At 37.9% G+C, this 27809-nt stretch overlaps 1 protein-coding gene across 2 annotated transcripts in view; it reads right to left on the bottom strand.

The window, feature by feature from the left end:
* The window catches only part of LOC124256233 (ABC transporter G family member 21-like), a 48008-nt gene extending 24083 nt beyond the window's left edge, over window positions 1-23925 (bottom strand). Inside the window, exons 1-3 of one of the 2 annotated variants that reach the window (XM_046690205.1) lie at window positions 23837-23925; window positions 3320-3592; window positions 2453-2622 (exon numbers count right to left, since the gene is read on the bottom strand). In XM_046690205.1, the coding sequence (XP_046546161.1) occupies window positions 2453-2622; window positions 3320-3500 (351 nt within the window). In that variant the 5' untranslated portion in view covers window positions 3501-3592; window positions 23837-23925. Of the gene's footprint in view, window positions 1-2452; window positions 2623-3319; window positions 3593-23795 lie in introns of both variants that reach the window. The other variant, XM_046690203.1, reaches the window with a different exon arrangement.
* Between the last annotated feature and the right edge of the window lie 3884 nt (window positions 23926-27809).

The following is a 27809-nucleotide window of genomic DNA, read 5'->3' as shown; positions in this document are numbered from 1 at the left end:
GGACCTGCTAAAATATCTCCACCAAAGATGCATTAAAAAAAACATTTTCCATGTTCATGTTCAACCAGAGGTCACAAATCATAGCTCCATAAACTGCAAACTGGCCAAAACCATGCACATCACAAAGCTCATAACTATCTGGCAATTGTTGACATGAAAGCAATGGCGATATCGTCAAAAACTCTTACCCTGATAATTTTCTTTGTTTCTTCTTTGCATATTTATCTGCCTTTCTATATCATTTGAACTATAATCTAATTAGTCTAGTGAGAATACAAATGAAATCTTAATCCAGTATTCTTGTACATAAATTCATCTGGTAAAATAGTAAGTCAGTTCTTAAACTTGTCCCATTTCACTTGGATGGCATTCCCAAAGACATATATAACAAGAAAAAATTGTGTCCAGGGACACGGATGCCCCCACTGCTGTAGGAAGAGTTCCCTACACTGAGTGTGCTCTGGTGATTAATTTCTACAATTCTGTTGAGCAGTTTTTGTGGAGAAGTGGATAGACTTAATCCCCTATTTTACTATCATCAGAGAGAAATTCAACAAAATTTATTTAAGTTCAAATGTCTCTAAACATACCAAAAACTATAAAACACAAAAACAAAATATGAGATGCACACCTTTAGAGTTTCTATAAAAGACATATTTAAGCTAAATGAGTTTTGTGAAGTGGTTTTTGAGGAGAAGTGGATAAAGTACACCCCCTGTTGTATGGGACGAACAGGATGAATAGAACAAAATTCAACTAAGTTCAAACATCTGTAGAAGTGACAAAATTAAGAAATCGGATGAACAAGGTATGAGATGCACACCTTTAGAGTCCCAATGAAACACACGTAGAAGCTCAATCAATTCTGTTGAGCAGTTTTTGTGGAGAAGTGGATAGACTTCATCCCCTATAACACTAGTATATTCAGAGAGAAATTCAACAAAATTTAGGTAAGTTCAAACGGCACTAAATTTGGAAAAATAAATACAATACAAAATCAAAATATGAGATGAACGCCTTTAGAGTCCCTATAAAGCAAATGTGTAATCTAAATGAATTCCATAAAGTAGTTTTTGAGGAGAGGTGGATAACGTACACCCCTGTTGGATGGAACGAACAGGCTGAATAGAACAAAATTCAACTAAGTTCAAACATCTGTAAAAGTGACAAAATTAAGAAATTGCATAAAAAATTATGAAATGCACACCTTTAGAGTCCCTACGAAAGACATGTAGAAGTTCATTCAATTCTGTTGAGCACTTTTTGTGAAGAAGTGGATATAGACTTCGTCCCCTATTACACTATCATCATAGAGAAATTCAGCAAAATGTACCCAAGTTCAAATGTCTCTTAACTTACAGAAAAAACAGTAAAATACAAAAACAAAATATGAGATGCACACCATTAGAGTCCGAAGAAAACCCATGTAAAAGTTCATTGAATTCCACAGAGCGTTCTTTTGTTGAGAAGTGGATAGAGTACATTCCCTGTTTCGTACGGAGGGTAACCCTATATGCCCGCAGCCATATATGGTGGGGGCATAAAAACAAACTTGTAAGCAATTTGGGGTTGGATGGGAAATTTTCTCATTTCTGTTACGTGTGATTGTTACATCTGCTTGCACACTGATGACACTGCTACCAGGAGGTAATGATGATGTCAGATGATGGGGAAGAGTTTGAGGAAGTGGCAACAAAGGGACACAACTCTGTACAGCCTGCTGCAGTGTCTACCAGGCAGAAAGTCAAAATAGTACTGCTTCATTTTCTTCTGGCATATATCATACAGAACCAGTCAAGGAAATATGACATGTTTTGAACATTTGTTTGATAAACATCATTGCATATACTTTTCATTCGATAAGTCCAATAGACTTTTCAGAAACTATTACAAGTAGAACACAGGGCATGGGCACCATGTAGTCTGTCGTACAGACCTTCAAGTAAATATATCCAAGAAAGCCCACGCAAGTCTAGAAAATGTGGCAAGTCTAGATTTCCTCAGCTTTCTGAAAATGAAGAAAGTCTCAGGGCTCCTTTTCATTATACTTTTTTTTTTTACTATGAACTTTTTTTCAGTAAAATATGTTCATTTCAGAGACTAGTTGTTAGTCTAATGCACCATAAATAAATAAATGCCATTACATGTTGAAGGATATGTTGGTGTGAATATATTGAGTTTTGGGTCTTGTAATTGCATTTCATTATAGCTAATTAAACAACATACACTGATGATACAGTACTTGTTGTTGTTCTTTGTTTGTTCCAGCCTGCAAATAATCAAGTCTGGACCAGACAATCCAGTGATCAACGGCGTACAGAACTTGTAAGTTGCGTAACTTTATATGATATTATGTGGTAAAGAAATCAGCTCTTCTAAAATACTGTGTGATAACTGTTAGTATGTGACATCAGTGTTGTTTAAACCGTGTGTTACAGCACCCCATCCTCACCATCAAGGTTTCTCTGAGAGTCAGACCAGCAAAGAAGATGTCCTCCTGCAGAACATAGCACACCTTCCTCTTCAGCTGCTTATCCAGGGGACGCTTGTTGAGAGTTACATCCCCTGAGTGAAGGCCATTACGACCAGCAAGAGCATTCAATAGTGAGGTCTTTCCACTACCTAAAATAAATAGTTACCCATATAAGAAAACACTATATCTCAAAGAAATATATTTCTACAATTAAACTCCAGTAAATCTTTGACAAAAAGAAACATTGTTCACAAGACAGTGTGTCTATGTATGGAGTATTTATCTGAGGATTTATCTATGATGTCAAAGAAAGTGGCATGTACTGGAGAACCATCATTTCATTCAGCATTTGGAGTTTTCATAAAGTTCTTATTTTCCCAAGCATAGCAGCATTTATTACACAGAATTCAATATTTTTATGTTTAAAGTAAGGACTGAAGCCTAGTCCTCTGTATGGTCCTATTATCAGAGAAATACAAAGTTATAATCAGCATAACAATAACAGCATGAATTAGGAATTGTTTGTGAGTTTCTATTGTCTCAATACTGCAGCCTTGGAGCCTAACATTAGTCTAGATAAATCCCAGGTATCATACAAGAATGGAGGCAAATGCATGGTGTTCTCAAGAATAGGCAAGATAAATATAGAAGACAGACATTCAACATGCTCCACAGTGAGTCTGCTAGCAATTATACCAATAATTTGATGACTAGTGTGACAGTCAATGAGCCTTCACTAACAAGTCTAAAATCAGCACTCACATGTTAACATGGTATAACCATATATTCTTACTGGTATATAATCTACAGGTATAGAAACAAATGCATTCACTGAGTTTATCTTACCGCTGGGCCCCATCACAGCCAACAACTGTCCAGCCTGAGCAATGCCACTGATATCTTGGAGGATATGCTTGTCTCCAACTCGATAGTTGATATTTCTGAACACCAGCTCCAACACCTTAATCTTGTTCTCATCATCTGAATTGTCAAGGCCATTCTCCAACATGGGAGCCATGTCAGCCATCTTGGATTGCAGTACGAATGTTTCTGTTCACAAGTTAGGTGTGCAATGTAGATTGATCAGTGGGAGAATACTCGCATTCCTGGCAGATGAAACTGAAACAATGAGATGAGATATGTGTAATATAGAAGTCAGTTTCAAACCAACAGTCAGGTGAGGTGAAATTGGGTTTAAGGTCATGCTTGGGAATATTTCGCTCATATGACGACGTGCATGCGTGTGTATGTGTATGTGCGGCTGCTTGTATTAGCCCAGACTGAAGCTGGTTTTATAGTGCTAGCCCACTGAGATACCATGCCACAGTGAAGCATGAATACCCCACTCAGACACATTATACTGACTCCGAGCCGACCAGTCCTTGTTGTACCCATTACTGCCGAGTGCCAGCCAGGGACCAACAAGTACAATATTTTAACGTCTTTTGGTATGACGCGGTCGAGGATCGAACCCGCGACCTTCCGCTCTCCCGGGCGGATGCTCTGACCACTACACCACGGAGGCGGTCTCCAACAGTGAGTATGTGAGTGAACAGGGTTTACTGCAGCATTGACTATTGTTCCAGGTATATCAGGGGTGTCAGCTTCATCATGTTCACGTGCAAGGAAAGCCATAGTGATGCTTAGGTCACGGATGTTTACCATTTAAGTGAAACCACATTTTAAAGAGTGCATTCCACTTAATTTTTAAAACTGGGACATGTCCTTCTGCCCCGAAGTGACCAAGTGGTGTATTACTCAATATTAAGTAACATTCCAACTACATCAACATGTGTTGCAAATAATTAGACAACCAAGTGACTGATACCATGAGCAACACTTTGTGCTGTCAAGATATAAATATACACAATCATCTAGGTCAGACAATATAATGACCAGATCACATTTTGTCGGATTTTATGGATGGAGCACTGGGTACCTGAGCAGCCAATTACTTGATAAAGTCGAAAATAAATGGATTAAATGGTAAAACACCTGTTTACTTGGATTATTGCATCTCATCATTCTGCAATGGCTTCCATTTTTGCTCACGACCTACATCAGTGGATTGTCTGGTCCAGAGCTGAATATTTACAAACCACCATCATAAGTGAGTGAGTGAGTAAGTATGGTTTTACGCCGCTTTTAGCAATATTCCAGCAATAACACGGAGGGGGACACCAGAAATGGGCTTCACACATTGTACCCATGTGGGGAATCGAACCCGGGTCTTCGGCGTGACGAAAGCGAACACTTTAACCACTAGGCTACCCCACCGCCCCTCACCATCATAAGACTGGTATCATGGCTTTAACAACAGACAAGCATTAATAATAATAATAATAATAATAATAATCTACTTCTATAGCGCCGAGTTCCAGCTAGGCTGCTCACAGGCGCTTGTGCAGATAGTCTATTTCATTTCAAATAGATGTGTCTTTAAATGTTTTCGAAAAGTTGGTAGACTTGGGGCGGATTTTAGCGACATAGGGAGGTTGTTCCATAGCATGGGAGCTGCACATTCAAAGCAGCGGTCCCCGTATTTGGTCCTGGATGGTCTGGTGATAAGCAGATCTTTATCTTGTGATCTAAGAGTTCTTGTTGGTCTATGGTTGTTTAGAAGAGATGACAAGTAAGATGGAGCAGTGTTGGTCTTCAGGCACTTGTAGATAATGGTAAGCACCTTGAATTTTATGCGCCTGGCAACGGTAGCCAATGCAGTTCTCTTAACCTGGGGTGATGTGGTCTCTTCGAGGACAACGAAGTTATTATCCTGGCGGCTGTGTTTTGTATAACCTGGAGTCGATGAACCAGGGAGGCTGTTATCCCAAACAAAAGTGAATTGGCATAGTCAAGGCTAGATATGACTGTTGCTTGAGTGAGAGTTTTGGCGTTTCATCTGAAAGATATCGCCTTAGTTTACCAATCTGATGAAGATGATAGTGAGAAGACTGGCACATTTGGGTGACCTGCTTGTTCATGGTCATGTGGGGAGTCAAAACAACTCCTAGATTCTTCACTTGGGAAGAGGCAGGCACATTCACAGGTCCAATATTGACTGAGAATTCTGTCATACGCTCCTGTAAGTGCTTTGGCCCAGCAATGAATACTTCCGTTTTGTTGTCATTTAGTTTGAGAAAGTTAATTCTCATCCAAGTTCTGATGTCACTGATGCAGCTTTCCAGCTTCGTTATCTTGTCTTGAAGTGATACAATCCTGGAGGCGATATACAGCTCTGGGTGTCATCTGCAAAGCACTGAAAGTCAATGCAGTGGTTCCGGAAAACATCACCTAGTGGCAACATATAGATGGTAAACAAGAGTGGTCCAAGGACTGAACCCTGTGGAACGCCATATGATAACCACCTTTCTTCTGACACGGCCTCACCCACTTTCACTGACTGAGTTCTGTTTTTGAGATATGACGCAGCCACATCAATGCTGGTCCGTGATACCAACAGTCTTCTCAAGTCGAGACAGAAGGATACTGTGGTCTATTGTATCGAAGGCTGCTGACAGGTCTAGTAGAACAAGAAGTACTACTCTCTGATTGTCGAGATGAGAAAGGATGTCATTTTGCACACACGAAGGAGTGCTGTTTCTGTACTGTGGTGTTCTCTATAGGCAGACTGGAACTCTTCCATCAGGTTGTTTTTTTTCCAGATGTTCTTTGATTTGGATTGCTACAATCTTCTCAAGTACCTTTGATAGAAAACATTAGAACAGCACTGCATGCTGGTGGCAAGAAGCATGTAAAATGTGGATCTAGTGGTTACAGTTACAGCATGTTACACATGACCATGGTGGCTTGGCTGGATTATAGCTTACGCTATCAACTACTGCCAGAACTGGTTTGCCAGGACTGGTTTGCCTGACCCTGACTCCCATTCACAGGCACCTGTCACAGCTTGAATATTGCTGACATTAACATAAAACACCATTCCCTCTTTTGACTCACATTCCCTGTAATATGCCAACTCACTCCCCTATTCAACCCAACATGTCAAAGTGAGTATGGTTTTACGCTGCTGTTAGCAATATTACAGTAATATCACGGCTGGGGTACACCAGAAATGGGCTTCACACATTATGTAGCCTGCGACCTTGTTGTATCGCGGTACTTGATATATCCGTAATCGTAAATGAAATTAAAAACTTTTAAGGCCTATTCTATTATTAAATCCGATTAACATCACATTTAATCAACACATTTGTGAAAAGAGTATATTATTTTAACTTTGATAGTGTTTCAGCGAGAGCCATTCAACGAACGAAGCCGGTTAATATTTACCAAAGGATAGAACTCCATCGTATCACGGTAAACACTAAAACTAGGATTGCAAGGCGAAGTAGGGAACAAAAAATGAAATTGTTTAACTCAACTTAATGTGAAATCAGTTGAGGTATTTTTTTGTAATCGTAGGTGCACAAAACTGTATCCATTATGAAATTTTATTCAAGGAAATCACCAAACTTCCAAACTACATCATTTTCATCATGATTTTCTTAATATTTGTTAATACTGTTGTTTTTTGTTTTATTTCAGGCATGATTTCAACAATATTTCAATGCAAAATATTATTTGAAATAATGTTATAATATGAATAAATAATTATGTGAACAACAGTATAATAAAATCCTTTCCAAATTTCTAGTTTGTTAGAGTGTGCAAAATCGTTTTCAGTGAACAGGGATCATTTTTACGTTTTGTGTCCTTATTTGAATTACAAATTTTGGTATTCACCGGGAGATAAATAAAGCTCATGACGTCACTTCCGCTACCTTATATGGCAACAATGAGATGCAGATGACCTAGTTCAGATCGAGTGGGAAGGGTCATATAGACCCGTAAATATTATAGCGTGTATTTGATGAATGGGGTTCAGACAGATTCCATTAGATTCAAGAGTTTAATGTTAATATTTCTGCTGCATAATGCTTACGAAGATTCGATACATCCTGCTGGTTTCTAAAAAAGTAAACAAGTGACTGACGTCTGGCTGTCGATTTACATATGCAAATCGCTGCTAGGAGGCGTGTCTCGCACGGAAAACCTGAAATACAGTTTGCCGCGATACAATGAATGCAGCAATACGAGGTCCGAGTATACTCATGTGGGGAATCGAACCTGAGCCTTCGGTGTGACAAGCGAACACTTTAACCACTAGGCTACAGCACCCCCCACCCCCAACATGTCAAAGCTCTGAACATGTTCTTGTACAGTTGAAAATTAAGTCTTCTTTTCACATCAAGTAGTTGCCATGAGCCTAACATGTTGTAGGAGTCAATGAGGAAATGACAAAAGTTCTTCTGTATGCCCAAGTCTGAAATTTCATTAGCAGACTTGATACATTTTGGACCATGAAGGACCAACCTACATACACTTGTAATCATGGAAATCCTTGCAAACTTTTGAGGTTCTCTCTCTTTCGCACACATACTCACACAAGAGCCACCAAAAAGCCCTGATATTTTGCAAATAATATTTTCATGTGAATATTAGTCATACACGTCCATATCAGAACGCACTACAATACATTAACTTTACATACACAGCAGACCACAATGTACAAACTTTTAATTAAATATCGGGAGATAATCACATGTATATTGGTATGACAAACAGGTCATGACATCCATTGTCCTCTCGTCCAGTGCACAGACAACAGATTGCAAATTAATATCAAAGGATAATCATTGTGTACCAATGCCTGCTTTAATATGCCTATAACCTAATGTTTGGTACAGTTACTTGGGACTACCCTGTCAGGTTTCCCGGTTAGACGTTGTTCCAGAAGCAACAAAAATGGATTTTCTGGTCAGACTCACAGACTTGTGGATGAATGTCATCGTACCCCAACATCCTGGACCAACATCCTCACAATATCTACCACTAGTCTGGTGCAGACTCAATTACTTCCAGGACACAGCCATAGATACAATGTTACTGAGAGGGTCAGGGGTGGAAATAACCCATTGCCCGACGTCCCAGTCCAGTGAATATTTCTGTCGGGCAAGCAAATTTGTATATCACGCTGTACCAGTGTCCAGTTGATTTACCCATGTTAATTATGTTGTTTATTTTAAAAATGAACAAGAAAATCGGCCAGTATAGTGGAAAAATTATCAAGGCAAGTGATTTTACATGTGCCTCTGTTACCGGAGTACGCTAGCAATTTTAAAGTTATTTCCACCCCTGAGAGTGTAAATAAACTAGGAAACACACTTACACTGACAAAAAGAAATATTTAAAATATTTACATGGATCAGTAAAGCATATTGATAGTAAAGGTATGGTAAGATGCCCAAATGAGGCCAGAGTGTCACGTTCTGATTATCGCACAGTGTAGCAATTAATGTTAATAATTGATAACTGGTCAGCCTTCAATCATGATGGGTTCATCGATCCTATACCATAGCAATCGCTGCAACTTATTGATCATTTTCCAAACCGCTGACATCTAGTGATGTTCCAAATCCATGGGCACGGAGTATACATGTATCCAAATAATCAGCAAATGATGAATCAGTTTTTATCTTTCCAACTAATCCTACTGAATTCTAAGGTCAATACATGTTGTGTTAAAAATGTTTAAGTCAAAATATGATATTATTATTATTATATGGGTATTTATATAGCCCTATAGTCCATCCTATGTGCATGGTCAACACGCTTTTGAATCATGATACTTTATGAAAGCATTCTTTTACATCAAATTCTCCATTTTCCATTTTGCCTGCTAAAACGAGGTTATTGCTGTGAAGCAGATAGTGGTTAACTAGCATGATTGATTCATTGATACCTTTTCTGTCTCATCCAAACAGAATTCTCACATTGTCATATCATAGGTTGTCAGGATAAATTTTTAAATGGCGCAAATAATCTTACTGTTCGCAATATGACACAGAATAAAGAGGCTGAAACTAAATCTAGACATTTGTAGGCGTGGCATGTGCCATAAACTCAAGTATTCATTTTTTTCAGTGAATACCCAGTATGTGAACTCATGACATTACTAGTATTTTCTAGTACCGGTACTAGTTCCAGGTATTTTCTAGAAATATCTCTTGACTTTGGAATTTTATGGCAACAATAATGAGTTAAACTTGTGTAAGGAGTAAAAAGAAAATCTGATATCAGACTGACACCTGTCAAGAGTCCGTGAGCAGAATTCAGTAAAACATCATATGTATTTTATATCAGTTTATGAAAATATTGACTCCAGATTCCATGAAGGTGGTAAATATAGTAATTAAAACTTTATTTTCTCTAACTTTAAAAGAGTGATTACCGAGCTGACAGTTGATATAGTTTCCATATACTGAGAAGACAGTTTAGAACCATGACGTGGTCTGTATCCTTTGACAGAGACTGGGAGAACGTTACAGTCTATCAAGCTGGTATTCAGGTGTCAGTGAGAGCAATGCAACGTTACTGCGCCCAGAAAAATAGGAAACAAATGAATTTCCAGTGCTTGTTTAGTCAAAACAATCATACACATGTCTTCCACTAGCAACAGTTAACGCCAACACAATTTCTAAACCTTCAATTGCTTGTACAGAAAAAGAAAATGACCATATCCAGGAATGGGTTTTCAGTCCTCTCAGTATGAGAAGTAAGTTACTAAACATGGCTGACGAGATTTGCAGAGGTTAAGAATTAGTGTCAGGAGACACTCAGTGCCTCATCCATCAGGAAAATATCAGATTGTCTGTGGGTTTTTTGTGCTAACGCCGCACTCAGCAATATTTCAGTCTGTTAATAATCATGTCTGGACCAGACAATCCAGTGATCAACAGCATAAGCATCAAACTATGCAATTGGGATACGATGACATGTCAACCAAGTCATCAAGTTCGACCACCCAATCCTGTAGTGTTAGTCGCCTCTTACGACAAGCATGGGTTGCTGATGACCAATTCTAACCCGGATCTTCACAGGTTACAAAAACATCAAAAGTGACCAAGGCTTGCCGAATATGTCTGTCTGAAAGCCTATTTTAAACATGGACCTGCCTCTAACTCTAAGCAGGAAGCCAGATCATGCAGGTATGTCTCATTTATCGGGTACTAGAGTTTCTTCTGTATTCAAATATAATAAGGGACTATTCTTAATTATGGCTTTGGGGGGTGGGGACTGACTGATGATTTTTATGGAGAAGCATGTACAATGTGAATGACCCCCCCTAAAATTTATGTACAAAATAAGTAACCCCCTGCATGTCATGTACAAAATCAATTACCCCCACTCCCCTTCCCATAATTTCTAAGCATGACTGTAAACATATTATTATGTACAAAATTGCTGACCCCCCTAGTACGTGTGTACAAAATTGCTGACCCCCCTAGCTCCCAAGAACAAAATGGGTGAAACCCTCCCTCCCTTAAAATCATCATCACCCCCCAGCCATAAATTATGAACGGTCCCTAATATATATAATACAAGCAACAAATATTTTTCCAAACGGTCTGCGAGGGTGAATTAATTAAGAAATACACCCTCCCACTATGGTTTTGACTAAGAATGTAAGCCCAGGGAATGGAGGAATACCCAACTTAGTTTCTCTACAACTCGCAACTTACACAGCGACTTTGAATGGATTATACTAGGGACAGGGGGACTTTCTAAGGAATATCTCCAGGACAAGGGACTTCCTACAGAATATACCTTCCACAGAAAAATGTTCTAGAAATCTCTGCTGAGATAGTATTTTTCAAACTGAGAGCCTTGTAAAGAAATAGGATGATGTCACAGGATGGATGAATCCCTGTTAGCATGTTTGATTTCAATTGGCATGAGACCAGCTCCATTCAAATCATCACAACTGGTGCACCAAGAAACAAGAGTCTGATCTCTTACACGCATTAAAACTGAACCATGGCCTTACTGGCAAAATATTCTCCATTTGGCCATTTCAATATGTTCTAGAAGCATTCTAAATTAGATTCTCTTGGCGCAAAAAAGATATTTTCACTACTCTTCAGACTGTGTGTGGCTCGTCAACCCAGATTGGACTAATAATAAAAAGAATCAATAACAATGACATTAATAGAACTGTAATTCACCTCTAAAATAAGTTTATTGAAAACTGTAACACAGTCATAAATGCACACTTCGAGTCACTACCTTTTTTTATAATTTTTTTTTGGGGGGGAGAGAAAGAGAGAGAGACTTTAACATGTATCGAGGCTCTTTTATCAGCATTTATGATATTTTGGGCCCATTAAATCAAATGTTGACAGTAATTGGGGCTTGAACACTTAAGGTGTGTTTTTCCAAATCACTGTCCAAAGTAAGTCACTTCTTCAGCTGGTGAGTATTTACTCACATGTGGTTAATGACAGTTTTCTTTGAGAATTCAATACAGTGAATCTCCTTTTAGTATATTTAAACTAATGGGTGGACAATATTTTAAAAAACATTTGGCTGAAAATTTTCATTCATTTGACTGTTCATATGCTGCCCCAAGTGTGTGACATGTCACGCAAACTCACAACAGCAAGAGTCATGTTACACGCTGCACCTTTCATTGCCGCAGTCACCGCAGTAGAGTCCACGCACATGTGAGACCAACATTAGATACAAATAAATATATATCTGTATACTATACAGGTATACAAGTTCAAAACAATGCAGAGGTGATAACACTGACGGAATGTAGTTGTACTAGATTTTTGCATTTTTTCATGTGTATTTGTACAGAAGTATTCAGAATTGGTAAATGATTATTTCTTTAGTGAAATTTATAAAACTGCACTATTTACATTGAGCTCTGACACAAACCTAGTTTATATTTTAACTGCAGTCCCAGAATGCATGGCAACAGGAAGCGACGATACTAGTATATTGATATTCCACATCCTGCCAATCACACTGCATGTGCAACTTCAGCGCTGATTCATCCATTTTGACAAGAAACAGTTTCTTTCTCGTTAGATCATCATGTTTTACCCACCATGCCACATTTTATCATGTTTCACCATATTCTCCCCCACTGCGTGTTGCAGATAGTTTTCTCCATTTCCCATCTCACATGTATTTGACAGCTGTTTTCCGTGGCATGGTTATATAGTCACTGATCGTGGGTTGCCATCCACGCTGCATCATTAATGTCTGTGAGTAGAAGGATGTTTCAAAGCACTCTTTATTGATCATGCTAAACACTCTTTACTCTATTGTCTAAAGTAAGGTTGTATTTTACACGGTTCTATGTTCTCATATAAAACAGGGGCGGTGGGGTAGCCTAGTGGTTCGCTCGTCACGCCGAAGACCCACGTTCAATTCCTCACATGGGCACAATATGTGAAGCCCATTTCTGGTGTCCCCTGCCATGATATTGCTGGAATATTGATATAAGCGGCATAAAACCACTTTCACTCACTTGATCATATTAAAACACATGACTAAATGTCTGTACCTGCGGAAATTCAAATCAAATGTTTTCAATGCAAACAGCTTGCCAAGCTTTTTCAAGCCGTGTGTACGTAGGATAAGTATTGAGAATTTAACCAGCTCAAATATGCTGCAGCTTCTGCTGTTTATTCTCAGGCTCTGAGTCCCATCACACAAAGAAACTGTAGTGTCATATCATGATAATTGTTGTCCACATTAAACTATACATTTTTAAGTCTTAGCACTACCCAGGTATACAATGGAAATCTCAGCCTCTGAATGCATATGGAACTATAATAAACTTTTATTAGAGACATTGGGATGTCTTGTACAATTACACATCTCCTGGAATACAACTTCACAGACAGTGATCCCTTGCAATAATGCCCTTTGCGATAATTAAATTATTTGAAGTAACATTTTCAGATTGTTTTTTAACTGAATCACCGGTGAATTGGAGCAAAACATGTGTACACAACTGATAGCTATTTCCGGCTTGTTTGAATAACAAGTAGCGTAACAGGAACGACAATTGAATTATCATGTCTTGTGATGTTCGCAAGTTTCAGATTTTCAGTTAGAAAGTTTGCAGTTTGTTTGTTCACCTCCGACAATATGACATAGATTTGACTGGGCACAATACACGAAACAGCAGTTATCACATGCACATGGAAAATACAATTTTACTTGGCCTTTATAATAGTTTATTCCATGTTATGTATAACGCAGGTGTCTCATAATGTGGGGAATCATCCATGGACCCCAAGACCTGCGTTATGGCGAGGGATGACTGCATAACAAAAAGTGTGCCAGTTCAACTGCAATATCAAACACCATTTGCATTACGTAATCTCCAAGCAGTCAGTCACAAAAAGTCCCCCATCTGAACAATTAGTACATCCCTATACAAAATGAGAGGTGTAATAAACTTTAATGGGCACAAAAGTTCGAAAAGGGGCTGTTCACAGTGATAGGAATCATGCAGCAGCCTACTGCAAATCAATACTGAAAACAAAGCAGTAAGGGAACCAGGTGATGTATTAATGATGCAATAAAATATATGTAGATAACATTTGCTCTGAAACATTCAACAAATGTTAATGTTTTATGGTGATTAACATCTGCAATTGCATATCACAAAGCTCAGACAAGGACACCACACTCGCTCACACATTCACACTCTCCATAGTTTTGGACATGTAGACAAGCTTTAATTGCCAGCCGATGGACAAACAATTATAACAACATTGTATAATACAATGCCTAGTAAAAACAAATTAAACTAAAAGATAAATAATCTTGTCCAGTGATGTTTCATTGCAAATATGACGTCTACACTGACAAAAGTCATTTTCTCTTGCTTGCGATACTATGTCGTTTTCTTACCTACACAAAAATGAGTTTGAAGGGCAACATTTAGATAATTCTACTCCTTTCTACAAACTGCCTTTCTGGTCCTCAAAATTCAACTAACCTATGGTCATATACAGTTTGTATTTACAATCAAACACCTTTACGTCAAACGTATGGGTGTCTCGAAGTAAAAGTTTGGTCCCGTTATATGGTATTTCTTTATTCATCATTTGCAGTTGTGTTGAACCTTGGATGCTTTGAAGCATGCACGTTGGTCTTGTCAACTTCGACACAACGGCAATGATCATGATGATCTTGCAAAACCCAAAGCAACTCTATCTCTGTCATTTGTTCAAAGCCTAAAGTCTTCAAGCACCACAATTTACTTCCAATCCAAAACATTACTTCCAGTGCTTTATCAAGACAACTTCTTAATAAAGATCCAACAATTTCTCAAGTTTCAGTACTGTAACCCGTGAAGATCAGGGTTAGAATTGGTCTTCAGTAACCCATGCTTGTCATAAAAGGCAACTAATGGGATCGGGTGGTCAGGCTCACTGAGTTGGTTGATACATGCCATCGTATCCCAGTTGCGTAGATCGATGTTCATGCTGTTGATCACTGGATTGTCTGGTCCAGACCCAATTATTTACAGACCGCAACCATATAGCTGGAATATTGCTGATTAGGCATAAAACTAAAGTCAGTGAGTGAGTGATTGAGTCTTTATGCCACTTTGGGGAATATTCCAGCAATATCACAGGAGACGATACCAGAACCAGGCTGAACACGTTGTACCCAGGTGCAGTAGTAGCTAATAGATTTATCATATATAATAACATATGATATATATCCACAACTGAGGAGAACAAGTTTCCAATAAAAGAGGTCAGCTATAACTTCTCCATGAATAATGTTCTTAACTATGATAACCATGTATTAATAGAAAACTCTAACAGACACTGATAAAAGTTACTGGACATAACAATACAACCTTTTCAGATTACATAATATGTTCTCAACAACAAAAACTAATAAAAAACAACATTGTCTCTGATACTCCCAACATAAGATAATAACCATGGAAATTCAATTAATATATTATCATGATTGTGTTGTCAACAGAAAAGGTAATTAATATGATTAACAAACAAACCTTCTCTTGTTTTAGATAATGAATGGACAACGGAAAATATTCCTAAAAATAAACATTGGAAACAATTACACAAAATCTCAAATGGCCTGCCAGGAGCACTTAGCTAAGAATCCCAAACAATCCAAGGACATGGTACAGTGTCTTCAACAGAGAATCTAACAATCTGTCTTTATTGCGGTGGTGAGGTGCCAAATGATAAAATCATGTTGAGCTAGCAGTAACTGAAGTCACATGGAAGTAATTAGTTTCTTTCAAGGATGTGTAGGATCAGAACGACACACACCCTGGCTAAGCATGCTTGGCAAATACATGCTGATGTACGCCCCCATGAAAAACACAGTAGTTATTTCATTAGAATAAGGAGCAGTCTGCATGCTAGACTTCCTCAGTTCCCTAAGGTAAAAATTAATAGTTTAAATAAATTCTAAAAAATAATAAATAACAGACTGGGGTCCTTACTTTGCGCTTATCAAGACTTGCCTCTTCGAAGGATAGAATTACTATACATGCATGGGCTGGGCATTCAGTACAGCCTTGCAGCAAGGCTACCTGCATACCTGTTGCCCATAATGTCAACTGTCCAGATTTTCATGCAATAATATTTCTCTAGATTAGAGGGGCATCTGCAAAACAAATAACTGTGGCCAGTTCATTTTGATTGGCTTGTTGACAAATGCCTACAGAAAAATTCAAAACTCCCTGTTAGATTGTACGTTGGTAGAAAAACTACAAAGCAGTCTATTGTTCTTACATGTATAACAACAATAGCATGTTGTGTAGTTTTTCAGCCAACATACTTGGGTTCTTGTTATATATTTTACTGCTAAAACGATTATAAAAATAAGGTAAAGTCACTACAGTTGTCTGAAAGAACATTTTGAACATGCTGAAACACAGAACAGAATAAACCTCAGCGGTCTCCACACACAAGGAAACTAGTCTAGATTTCGATATTTAATTTTTATAATTAATGAACATGATTTATTACATTTACCTTACAATTTGATGGATTGATACCTTATGTGTTATATAAAAATTATCTTGTATTTTTAGCCTGGTTTGTGTCCTTATTTGTAATCATGGTAAAGACTTAACAGTGTTAGAAACATTTTAATCATGTAAAACTTCTTGAATTAACTGTATTTTAAAAGCAATTATCAGCATCATCACCTTGTCATTCTGATTACAAAAATGACAAGCCTGTAGGCATATAATGACAAGTTGAGTTTGCAAGAGAAATCATGTAGTACTATTACTTTCTCAAAAACAAAATTCATGAACATGTTGATGTATAACAAAGAACATCATTTCCAGTACTTGTAGTAGGGCTGATGGACATTATGACATCATATGACATAATGTTGGCTGTAGTCTCTATTGTCATAAACTGTTACACCATATGCATAATGATGACACAAATACTGCTGATGTGTGTCACCTACCACTAAGCTTAGTTGATCATCATCAGTAGTGACAATGTGAGTTTAGTTTTATAACAGTTGCACTGATATATCCCAAGCTATATGGCAATGCATATCTCAACACTAAAGATGTGATTCGGTACATATTCTTGAAGTAAAGGTGTGATATGACAAATATTGAGTTCATTACGATGAGACATGATACATATCTCAATGGAAACTAAGCTCTGTGTCATCAGCAATACTCCAGCTTCATGATTGTCTGCAAATAATAAGTCCTGACTGTAAAACCCAGTGATTGACATCATGAGCACTGATCAATACAAATGGGATTACATGACTTGTCAGCAGGCCTGACCACTCAATCCCCTTCAAAGCCTCATATGGCAAGCATGCCTTGCTGAAAACTAATTGATCATCATGGGTTTGTAAGTAAGTGGCACAATAAGCGGGACAAGTATCAGTACTACCACAATACAGAGCAACTTTTATGCGATATAACTCAGTTCGAAGTGTATGATATGATACATATCTCTCCTACAGTCTGGCAGAAAAAGCTATTACAATTCCTGTTCATATAATTGTGCATGTATCACTTCATATAATAAATGTATGACTCTATATAACCACTATCGTATACACAATACTGTGTTGCATCTGTGAATCTCAACACTCCACATTCATGGTCAATAGATGGCTCAATATATCATGATACTTTGGTCAATATTCCTGGTCAACTGTAAGTACCATATGAGAACTGATTGTAGAGGATTGTATATGGGACAAGACAACTATTGACTCAATCCTATACACACAGCACTGTGTCAGCTTGTGTAGATGTCAGCTTGTAGTGTCGCCAGCTGTCAGAGAGCTCCATGCTTGTTAGTACTCAGGAACACTTTAGTCCTGGCCCCTATAGACCAGCCAGTAACCAACATCTAGGGTGCGTTGCAAACAACCAATCGCTTGCCTCAAGCGATGTACAGCAATTGGCCTGACAACGGAGTGCTAACTTTCAGCCGCTTGCAATCGCACCAATCGCTGGATGAGGTCGCTTTGTTCTCAAACCAAATGGCGGCTTAGGGAAATTTGAATTCGACGGCTGAACAAGAATTGTTTGACTTAATCAGCTGGGAAATTGACAAAGACAGCTTACATCCCAGCATCCTCAGTTTGTCCCACATCTTCAATGTAGTCATCAACAATAATAAGTTCATCACTTGTCATCGAGACTATTCTAACACGTTCTTCATTAGGGCCAGGTCAGCAAACGGTAATCGCTCCGCCATTTTGGAAGAGTGAGAAACGCTTTGAGCTGTTACAAGTCGGGTTAAGTGATTCATTTTCTTACTCTAAGCGATTCCCGGCTTGCAACGCACCCCTAGTCTCTTCACATAAAAATATACAGTTGTTACTCTTCTTAACAAAATTAAATATACTTAAGACTTAACAGTGATCAGGACTTGTGAACAGCCATAGACTTCATTGGTTGTATTGGATCTATCTGTTTCATGGCCCCTTCGACGAACTAACCCGTCTACCAAGTCAATAAAGGTGACTTCTTGGTGTCCATATAATCAGTTCTACGTGCCTGATCGACTTTGTTAGTACCCAATATAATTACATATTTACTGTTAATGATATACATGTAGCAATACAGAGGTAATGTGTGAAAACACTCCAGATATAGTTATTCACCTACCTTGGTTGTTGATGATCATGATGATAAATTTTCAGAACCTCTTACAACAACATTTAGCTCAGTAGTTTCTGAACATCTAATGAAGTGCAACACATCAATAGTGTTTAGGTATTGGTAAAGCAATAAAGCAATGGTTATTTGTTATATTTAACACTTATCATATATTTATTTCATGTTAAATAATTCTTATGAAAGTCATGAAATCCATGTCATATTCTTATCCTGCTAATAAGTATATATTATCTACATATCTTTTTTTGTGTTATTTTGAAAATATTATTTCACTTTCAAAGCAGAGATTTGTTATAACTAGCAGAAATAACTTTTATAAGTGTACTGTACTGCAATATCAATTAAGTTAATCAAGATAATAACTTTGGTCATTAAATACAATCTAACATCAATCAAGTTAATAAAGATATCAACTTTAGTCATTAAATACAATCTTAAATTAATTCTAAGCCACTCCTATTAATTGCAACCATGTCACATTCCTGATCTCATTACATACGTTTAAAGATAAAGATATCACTTTTCTGTTATCTGTAGATCATTATCCTCACTCTTATCTACATGATCAAACACAATACAAATGTACAAATTAAGTCGTTTCTCACAAAAGACACACAGTGGTGAATCTACAACAACAGCAGCATGACAAGTGGGTAGTAAATCTCCACTATCACTGTGATAACATCAACACAAAGGGAAACGGTGTAGTTTCTGGGTATCAGGTAACCAGATAAACGTACAGACGGTTTGAATACAATACTTACAAGCGCACCATGAAAAGTAGTCTTTAAAGCACAAAAGGAGGGGCCAAACTCTGTCAGCTGGCCTCACACATTCTCCACATTGTTACTACCTGGCTGGGATGTTTCACTTTACAGCTCTCTGACCTGGAGCTGAACCTGGTGACATGGCCAGATCACGCCTCCAATAACCCAAATAAGACAGGTGATGTTCTGGTTTCAGGAGTTGAAACAACTTGTAACTTGAACATTGCTGGCTATGGAAATAATTATACATAATGTGTCACGAATAATATCTTGGTAGGAAGGCTGCAGACAGATGACATGAAAACCAGTTATCCATCAGAGGAAATGAACATTCAAGGACAGAAACCTGTTTTTTCTTTTAATGTACCACAAAATACTCATAAAAATGCTGACGATTTTTAGGCCTGCCTTGGGGAGTTGAAGTGTGCCAGCTAGAAGAATATGTTTCATCCATCATGAAACTCAGAGAATGTTATTTCACCATGTTTGAAAGTTTTCCCTTTTCCTTTTAACTGAGAGTAATGATACCCTTTTTCATTTCTCATTTTTAGAGAGATTTTTATGAACAGCTTCACCTATGTAAGTCAACTTCTGTCAGTTAAAGCATGTTTTGTAAGAAGTAAAGAACTAAATTGTCCCAATTTTGTAAAAAGAGAGACAGAGAGAGAGAGAGAGACACACACACACACACAGACTGTGGGAGAGAGTGCATTGACATAGTTTTTAACTATTTGATAAACTTTATTGCATTCATTCAAAACTATGGAACATGACTTTTCAGTTCAACCCCATGTCACCTCAAGATCTAATACTTAAGACTACCTGCCACTAATAATATTAATAACAATTCAACATGTCATGATATATGTATATTCTGGTGTTTGTATTGATGATGGACCTACTGATACATTACTTGTATCAGTTCACTAAACATCACGATGCATCAAAGGTTCAGTGAATGACACCCCTATAACCATGATAACTGACCCATCCTGAAAACAGCTTGCCCTACAACTGCAGACAACTATGTGTTCCGTGGTATGCTGCCTGTTGGTGCCGATGAGATTAGCACTGTACTAACTGGTCAGTCAGGACACAGGTGATGCAGTTCTCCTTACAACTACCTCTCTCTCTCAGTGACAGACCAACGCTTAGTCTCTGAATATATATGATTTTGATAGTAACAAACAAACCCATTTAAATTGAAAAGGAGCCCCAGGGAGACCAGAGATTCAGAACCTGAGGAAATCTAGATTTGCTTCATTTAGGGCTTTAGCATTGCAGAGAGGGCTAAGAAGTAGGGAAAATAATGTGGTTCAGGGACTGTGAAACAGACTATCACAATGATAAAGAGCTGTATACATGGGACAGTAGTGTCACTTCTAGAATACCTACTGGCGAAGTCAACTTCTGTCAACTGAAGCATATTTTGTCAAAAAAACATTATTGAAATTTTCTTTCTTTTTTGTATGTCTGATTTTCAACACACACACAAAAAAGTTTTAAAGACAAAGATGCAGTGTTTGCCCTTAACCCTGAAAAGTTGCAGGCCCTAAGGACCCAGAACCATAAAAGGTGTGGTTCCTGATCAGTATGTGTAGGCCCAATATTTTAGCTACAATGTAAGTAATTCCCAACAAACAAAACATGCGACAACTAACAAACTGCACACCACCATAAATCATCTACCATTATAAATGAACTGAAAGCGATACCTTGTTAGTGTATGTAGTCTGCAATGCATTGAGATAATTTGTTCAAGGTTAAATGATCACATGATAATCTAAATTGCTGCCTCGAAAATGACAGTCGTTTCACTTAGAGACAACAGCTGCTGATTGAGATAAAAACTAGAAATTACTGAAAGATATTATCTGAAAAACAATACTCTTAGATACTGGGGATGAAAGCCTGTCTGTCGGCCATAAGGACCTGCAGAAAACAAAAGCTGTGGGTCTGAGTGGTTTTCAGTCAGCTTCAGGCCTAAGGACCAGTGTTAATTTCAAACACTGCAAAGATGGCTTGCTACTGTGTAACACTGAGTGAGTGAGTTTAATTTTACGCCGCTTCTTAGCAGTATTCCGGCAATATCACTTAGGGGGACACCAGAAATGGAATTCACACATTGTACCCACGTGGGATCTTTGGCTTGACAAGCGAACAGTGTATCCACTAGGCTACCTCACCACCCCTACTGTGTAAGAGGAATTTGTCTGTTGACAGCTCTTCACTCACTCACTCACTCACATGTTCTCTGTGTGGTGAATTGCTCATGCATTTGAGGATTCAGTTATTATCATGATTATGCTTGTCAGTGGTTACAGCTTTCAATGCTAAAAGTTTTTGTTGAATGTGACTGCTACTAACTGATTTTTCTGACTGTTACTGAGTTTTCTGTCTGCTACACAAAGATTACTGACATCGGAGAATATTCTTTCATGGCTATATGGTATCGGTCTGTTAATAATCAAGTCTGGACAGTCAATCCTGTGATCAACAGCATGAGCATCAATCTATGCAATTGGGATCACGATGACATGTGTCAATGAAGTCAGTGAGCCTGACCACCCAATCCCATTAGGCACCTCTTATGATAAGCATGGTTTACCATGTTTACTGATAACCAATTCTAACCCGATCTTCACAGGTCGGTTGAAAGATGATAAATATACCGGTATAACAATCCAACCCAGTATTATTCATCATCACATTTTTCATATTTCCTGTTAAATAAGAGAGCAATACTTTTCTATAATTATGAAATACAGTTAGGTGACAAGCGTCCTTGTACTTTAACAATAGTATGTAAGGGCCAAAGTGTACTTTATTTCACCATGCATGGGGACAGAACAAACAGTATTTCATTCCTTAGATGTCAAATTAAATTCTTACCAACGATTTATCTAAGGCACAAAACAAATAAAGGAAACACAGTTGTCATGCCCTGAACTAACAATACGTGTTCAGGGCTAACTGACAATGCATCCCGTTCTACAGATGTGTCCACCCCTACATTAGGATACACTTTACCAATAACACAAATGACAAAATGTACATTGTGGTAAAACATCTTCTCTTTCTTGTTTCAATTAAATATGTCATTAAATGACATTGGACAATATAAACATCACATTTTTTCTCTCAATATAAGTTTAGACTGGATCATCTATATCACACTGACTAGTCACGTGACATGTGGGACTGTGGACACAGGCTTAGTTTGCGAGTATTGCTGTGCTGCTGTTGAACTGTTTGTCAAGCTGAGGCATTTTTTCTGTCGAAAAAGCTAAACATAGATGATAGTGGCATACCATGAAACTGGGTGCTGTCTGAGTTAGTTGCACTATAGGAGACTGTACGAGGCAATGACAACTGATGAGAATCGTGACATCAGTTACCAAGGGTGTGTTTGATGACATGGAGGCAGGTAAAAGTGGCATAGTCACATCAATTCAGTCAGCAAAAAGTGTACTTTTTTGATAGATAAAGTACTGTCAGCATGTTTCATTTTTTAAGAAAGCATCTTGGAATATAACATAAGCATGATTATTTTCCATCAGAATGTTTACCATTCATAAAGTTACATTAAATAAACCTAAACACTGCACTATCTTCATCTGAATTTCATATTTATGATTTAACGACTGAAAATCCATCATGTCATACATTTTCATCCAGAGGTTGAACTACAATTCTGGTAAAATTTGATTTTCTTCAAAATTTACTTAGTTTTATTGACATTTGCAAAATATTTGTCCGCTAAAGCTCAACCTGTGAAGACAAATTTAACATGTGTATGGTTTAAAAAGCACTTCCTTAGTCTATTTAATAAACATTCCGGGAGGCATTATTTAAACCCATAGTGAAAAGTGTTTCCGCCTGCATCCGTTTTGAGGAGCTTTTCATGAAAGATCATGCACTATACTGATGTGTACAGTATTACGTCTGCTTTACCATGAACACATAAAGCCGGGCAAAAAAGCATGAAAAGTGCAATACAAATATTTAACACTGCAAAATCCAAGCATAATGTTGCAGTAGTGGGATTGGTGAGATTGTACTTTCCACCTTCCTTCGCTTTGATTAACAGTGAATGAGGGTTTGGAGGCATGATAATAAACATTACTTTAATTAATCAGACAACCATCATTAGAAATTTGCATACCTCCATGCATATTAACAGACGGTATTGTCCTACATAGTAGAAGAGATCACTTTGACCTCGTCCCATTCTGTGAGACAACCAAAAATCTATTCTGATACAATACAACCAACACGTGTTGCATTATGAAATACATGCAATTGTAAGCTATGTTCACAGCTTGCAAAATGAGAGTCGGGAAATCAACCAAAATGGATGCATATCACATTACACAGGTCGGCAGTCCGTCCGAGATTGACGAAACCCTGCAACACATTCTCTGAGAGACACTTTCTAAGTGGGCTCCGCTAAGTGGCTGTTATCACCTGCCGCTTTCACTTTCAGTGTGACTCGTATATGACCAATGTGGATACTTACATTCACTGGACAGCACTATGAAGGTGTAATTGGGACATTACCTGCAGAAGTGCACTCCTCCTCAAGTTCTGTGATCAGCGTTTCAAGATGTTTCGCTCAGGTGCATTAGGGTCGATTTGCAAAGCCTTGATGACAAGGGCGCATAACTCTGTCAACTCTATTGGACAGTGTCACTGTGACATGAGTACCGTCGCGATTGTGGCTTACAGGTTCGAATCGGAACTTTGCATGAAAACATATTTTACTTCATACATTTTTACTTCAAACATTTTCTGAATCACAAACTGTTCCGAATGTATATTACAGTAAGACGAAAGGAATGAATGCCATCGATGATTTAAACCATCATGTAATGAGCAACCATTCCATTCAAACTATTAAACGGTCTTTTTTCAGGTGGCTGAGTTGTTCTAGATGGCTGACTTTGTCTATTGTACTTTACTGAGAAATTGTAATCCCAAATATAACATGTATTACATTTGACCACTTTCTAAACGGTATTGTGTATTCATTGTATCAGGCATACATGTGTTGTTGTTTTAATACACAAGGTCATTTTATCACCTGTGAATATACTTAGAAAAGTCGGATATAGTTTTTACTAGTTGCAAGTGTTTATCAGATGGAACCAGTCGACCACAATGTTACACTGTGATGACAGTGTTTTGTAATATGTTTGTTATGCTAGAGTATGTGAAAGTATGTAAGCGATTCTTGACAGAAAAAATTGAAATATTGGCTTGAAAATCAGACGCGATCAAAATGCTGAAACCACTCTATTTATTTCTAACATTGTAAACGAATGTCACAAATGTGACCTCTCCCGTTCTATTTTGTGACTGCTGTTACGTAATAGTCACTCCTATTGTTAAAATGTTATGACAGTCTTCTTCATCTTCTTCTTCATCTTCTTCTTCTTCATCTTCTTCTTCTTCTTCTTCTTCTTCTTCTTCATCTTCTTCTTCTTCTTCTTCTTCATCTTCTTCTTCTTCTTCTTCATCTTCTCTTCTTCTTCTTCTTCTTCTTCTTCTTCATCTTCATCTTCTTCTTCTTTCTTCTTCATCTTCTTCTTCTTCTTCTTCTTCTCTTCTTCTCTTCTTCTTCTTCTTCTTCATCTTCTTCTTCTTCTTCTTCTTCTTCTTCTTCTTCTTCTTCTTCTTCTTCTTCTTCTTCTTCTTCTTCTTCTTCTTCTTCTTCTTCTTCTTCTTCTTCTTCTTCTTCATCTTCTTCTTCTTCATCTTCTTCTTCTTCTTCTTCTTCTTCTTCTTCTTCTTCTTCTTCATCTTCTTCATCTTCTTCTTCTTCTTCTTCATCTTCTTCTTCTTCATCTTCTTCTTCTTCTTCTTCATCTTCTTCTTCTTCTTCTTCTTCTTCTTCTTCTTCTTCTTCTTCAACGTGCATCAAACTGCCTTCTGCGTTCTATATAGTTATGTGGTACAATAGCCCGGTGGTGGCAGGGCTTACTGGTAACTCGGTTTGTTTCGTATAAATCAAGGTGTATTCTGTTTGTGTTTTGTTTGTATATTTATTTATCTTTATCGTTACCATAGTCAAATCTATTTTGACTACAAGGGCGGTGGGGTAGCCAAGTGGTTAAAGCGTTCGTCACGCCGAAGACCCGGGTTCGATTTCCCACATCGGTACAATGTGTGAAGCTCATTTATGGTGTTCCCGGCCGTGGTAAGTGTTCATATTGGTAAGACTTCCGCCCGTATCCCCCCTAGATTTTAACGATAAAGAAACATGTCTTTGAGTGGCATTTCTAGAAGTTGAATGTGTCTTTCAGTTTAGATACAATTAAAGAAACATGTTAAAACTCATCCTTATCCAGATGAAGAATATATATTCAGGTGATATGATTTTACAAGAATGAAATTTAAGGGGGTATATGGGCGGAAGTCTTTCCCATGTTGACCCCACATTTCATTGTATTTTTGACCAATTATTTCACCAGGGTACGGCACGACAAAAGAGCACATGCCTCGTCTCACTTCAACACCTCAACACCCCACTTCACACTACACACCGACAAGGTGATATTTATACCAGTTATGTCATACTCCACTCTATGCCCATAACACAATGCCTCGACTCCATTAACTCCAGCGATCAGAGAGTCTATGACTCAATACTCTCGCCACTCAGCCGTCTCGGTGCAGTGTGTGGTATTCATACTAGCCACGAACACAATGTTTAACTCCGGATTACTATCTCCATTCGCTCGACTGTTATATAATGGAGGACGGGTTTTACCTTTGTCTCAGAGACACAACGCACGAGTACAATGTGTTTCACCTCGCTGCCCCCGTGAAGATCCGGGTAAAAATTGATCTTCAGTAACCCATGTTTGTCATAAGAGGCGACTAACGGGGTCGGGTGGTCAGGCTCGCTGACTTAGTTGACACATGTCATCGTATCCCAATTGCGTAGATCGATGCTCATGCTGTTGATCACGGGATTGTATGGTCCAGACTGGATTATTTACAGACCGCCGCCATATAGCTGGAATATTGCTGAGTGCAGCGTAAAACTAAACTCACTCTTCTCGCTGCATTCAAAGATTGAGAAAATGTTGATAATATACTCTACTGTCTTGTAATGCCCAATCATTAATAGATAGTATTAGATACACAAACAATAATTTTCTGTTATTTTAGTTACGACTTGGGAAAAAATGTCCCGGAAATGCTACAAAAACTTGCTTCGGGTTTTATTAAAGAGTAGCTCGATCACAGAACATAAATCTGCTCTGAAAGAACATTATAGAAGTATATTTATCTTGGTATGATACACCGATTTTAATAATAATGCGTAGTTCCAAAGAAAGTACGTACATGAAAGTTGCATTTGAAAGAAAACATTTCAAACGTTATCAAGACGCTACCAAGTTAAAAACAATCGCCGAAACACTTTAAAATCGAATCAACTCACAATATATCACATGTATACACAAATACGCTTCACAGTTTTGAAACATGCGGGATATTTCATGCTGCTTTATAACCAACAAACTCTATGTTTTAAAGATCTAACAAAGTCCCACCAACCAAATCCCCCAACCCCGCCCTCAAGATGTTGGTTGTATTTCATGTTTCTTACAGTCAGTGATGAGCTTGTTTGATCTCAGTAACCAGGGTATGGGATTCCACAATACACCTCACACCTCGCCATACGTTCACGCGTCATACTCTATTCTTGACACGGACACAGCTGAAATGGGAGTTCGGTCCAGGAAGTCACATGTCAGTAAAATAAGCAATGACACATACTTGGAGTACAAACATGATACAGTTATGAAATATCCTGCCTTACTAGCAAAGGACTAATTATATCCTATTTACAGGTTCTTTTTGTTTCCATTATGTTTGGCAGTACGTAGTAACGCGTATAGGTCAAAATGAGAGTGCTATAGCTGAGTCCGGCCTTAACGACAAACAAACTAAAACGTCTCTTATTGAACAAAGTCGTATTTTTGTCTGAAGTCCAAGCTGGTTTCAGAATGAACTACTCTACGATTGATCACAATTTGACTGGAAAGTTATAACAGAAAGAACAATTGAACATGCTACTAAACTAAGATATAACTGGTAAATATTTTAATGTACGATGGTATTAGGTCATGAAAATTTTGTAATGACGTTTGTTTTCAATCCTCCATGCACGTACTGTATTTTACTATTTACCCTTTTCCTTATGTCTTAATCATGTAGAAGATTTTCTATAGAGAAAAAGAATAAAGTCAACTTCTCACCAACCCATTTAACACAAATGATTTGTAATGGCTTCAAGAAAAAGTATACATGTTGTGAATCAGAGTGATCCAATTGTAGAACATGTAAATAATTCTGCCCATTTCTGGTGTCCCCGCCGTGATGTTGCTGGAATATTGCTAGCGGCGTAAAACCAAACTCAGTCAAGTCAGTAATTAATTCTAAGTATGTGGTAAGTTTTTGCAGAAATCACACGTTTACTCATGTAAAAAATGAGTATAAATCATTTGAGTCTTGTTAAGAA

Source organism: Haliotis rubra, unplaced genomic scaffold (genome assembly GCF_003918875.1).
Source record: "Haliotis rubra isolate DU_JTF1 unplaced genomic scaffold, ASM391887v1 Scf620, whole genome shotgun sequence".
In the NCBI taxonomy this organism is placed as follows: Eukaryota; Metazoa; Mollusca; class Gastropoda; order Lepetellida; family Haliotidae; genus Haliotis; species Haliotis rubra.
The sequence above is the reverse complement of the archived record's forward strand: the minus strand, read 5'-3'. Positions and strand labels throughout refer to the sequence as shown.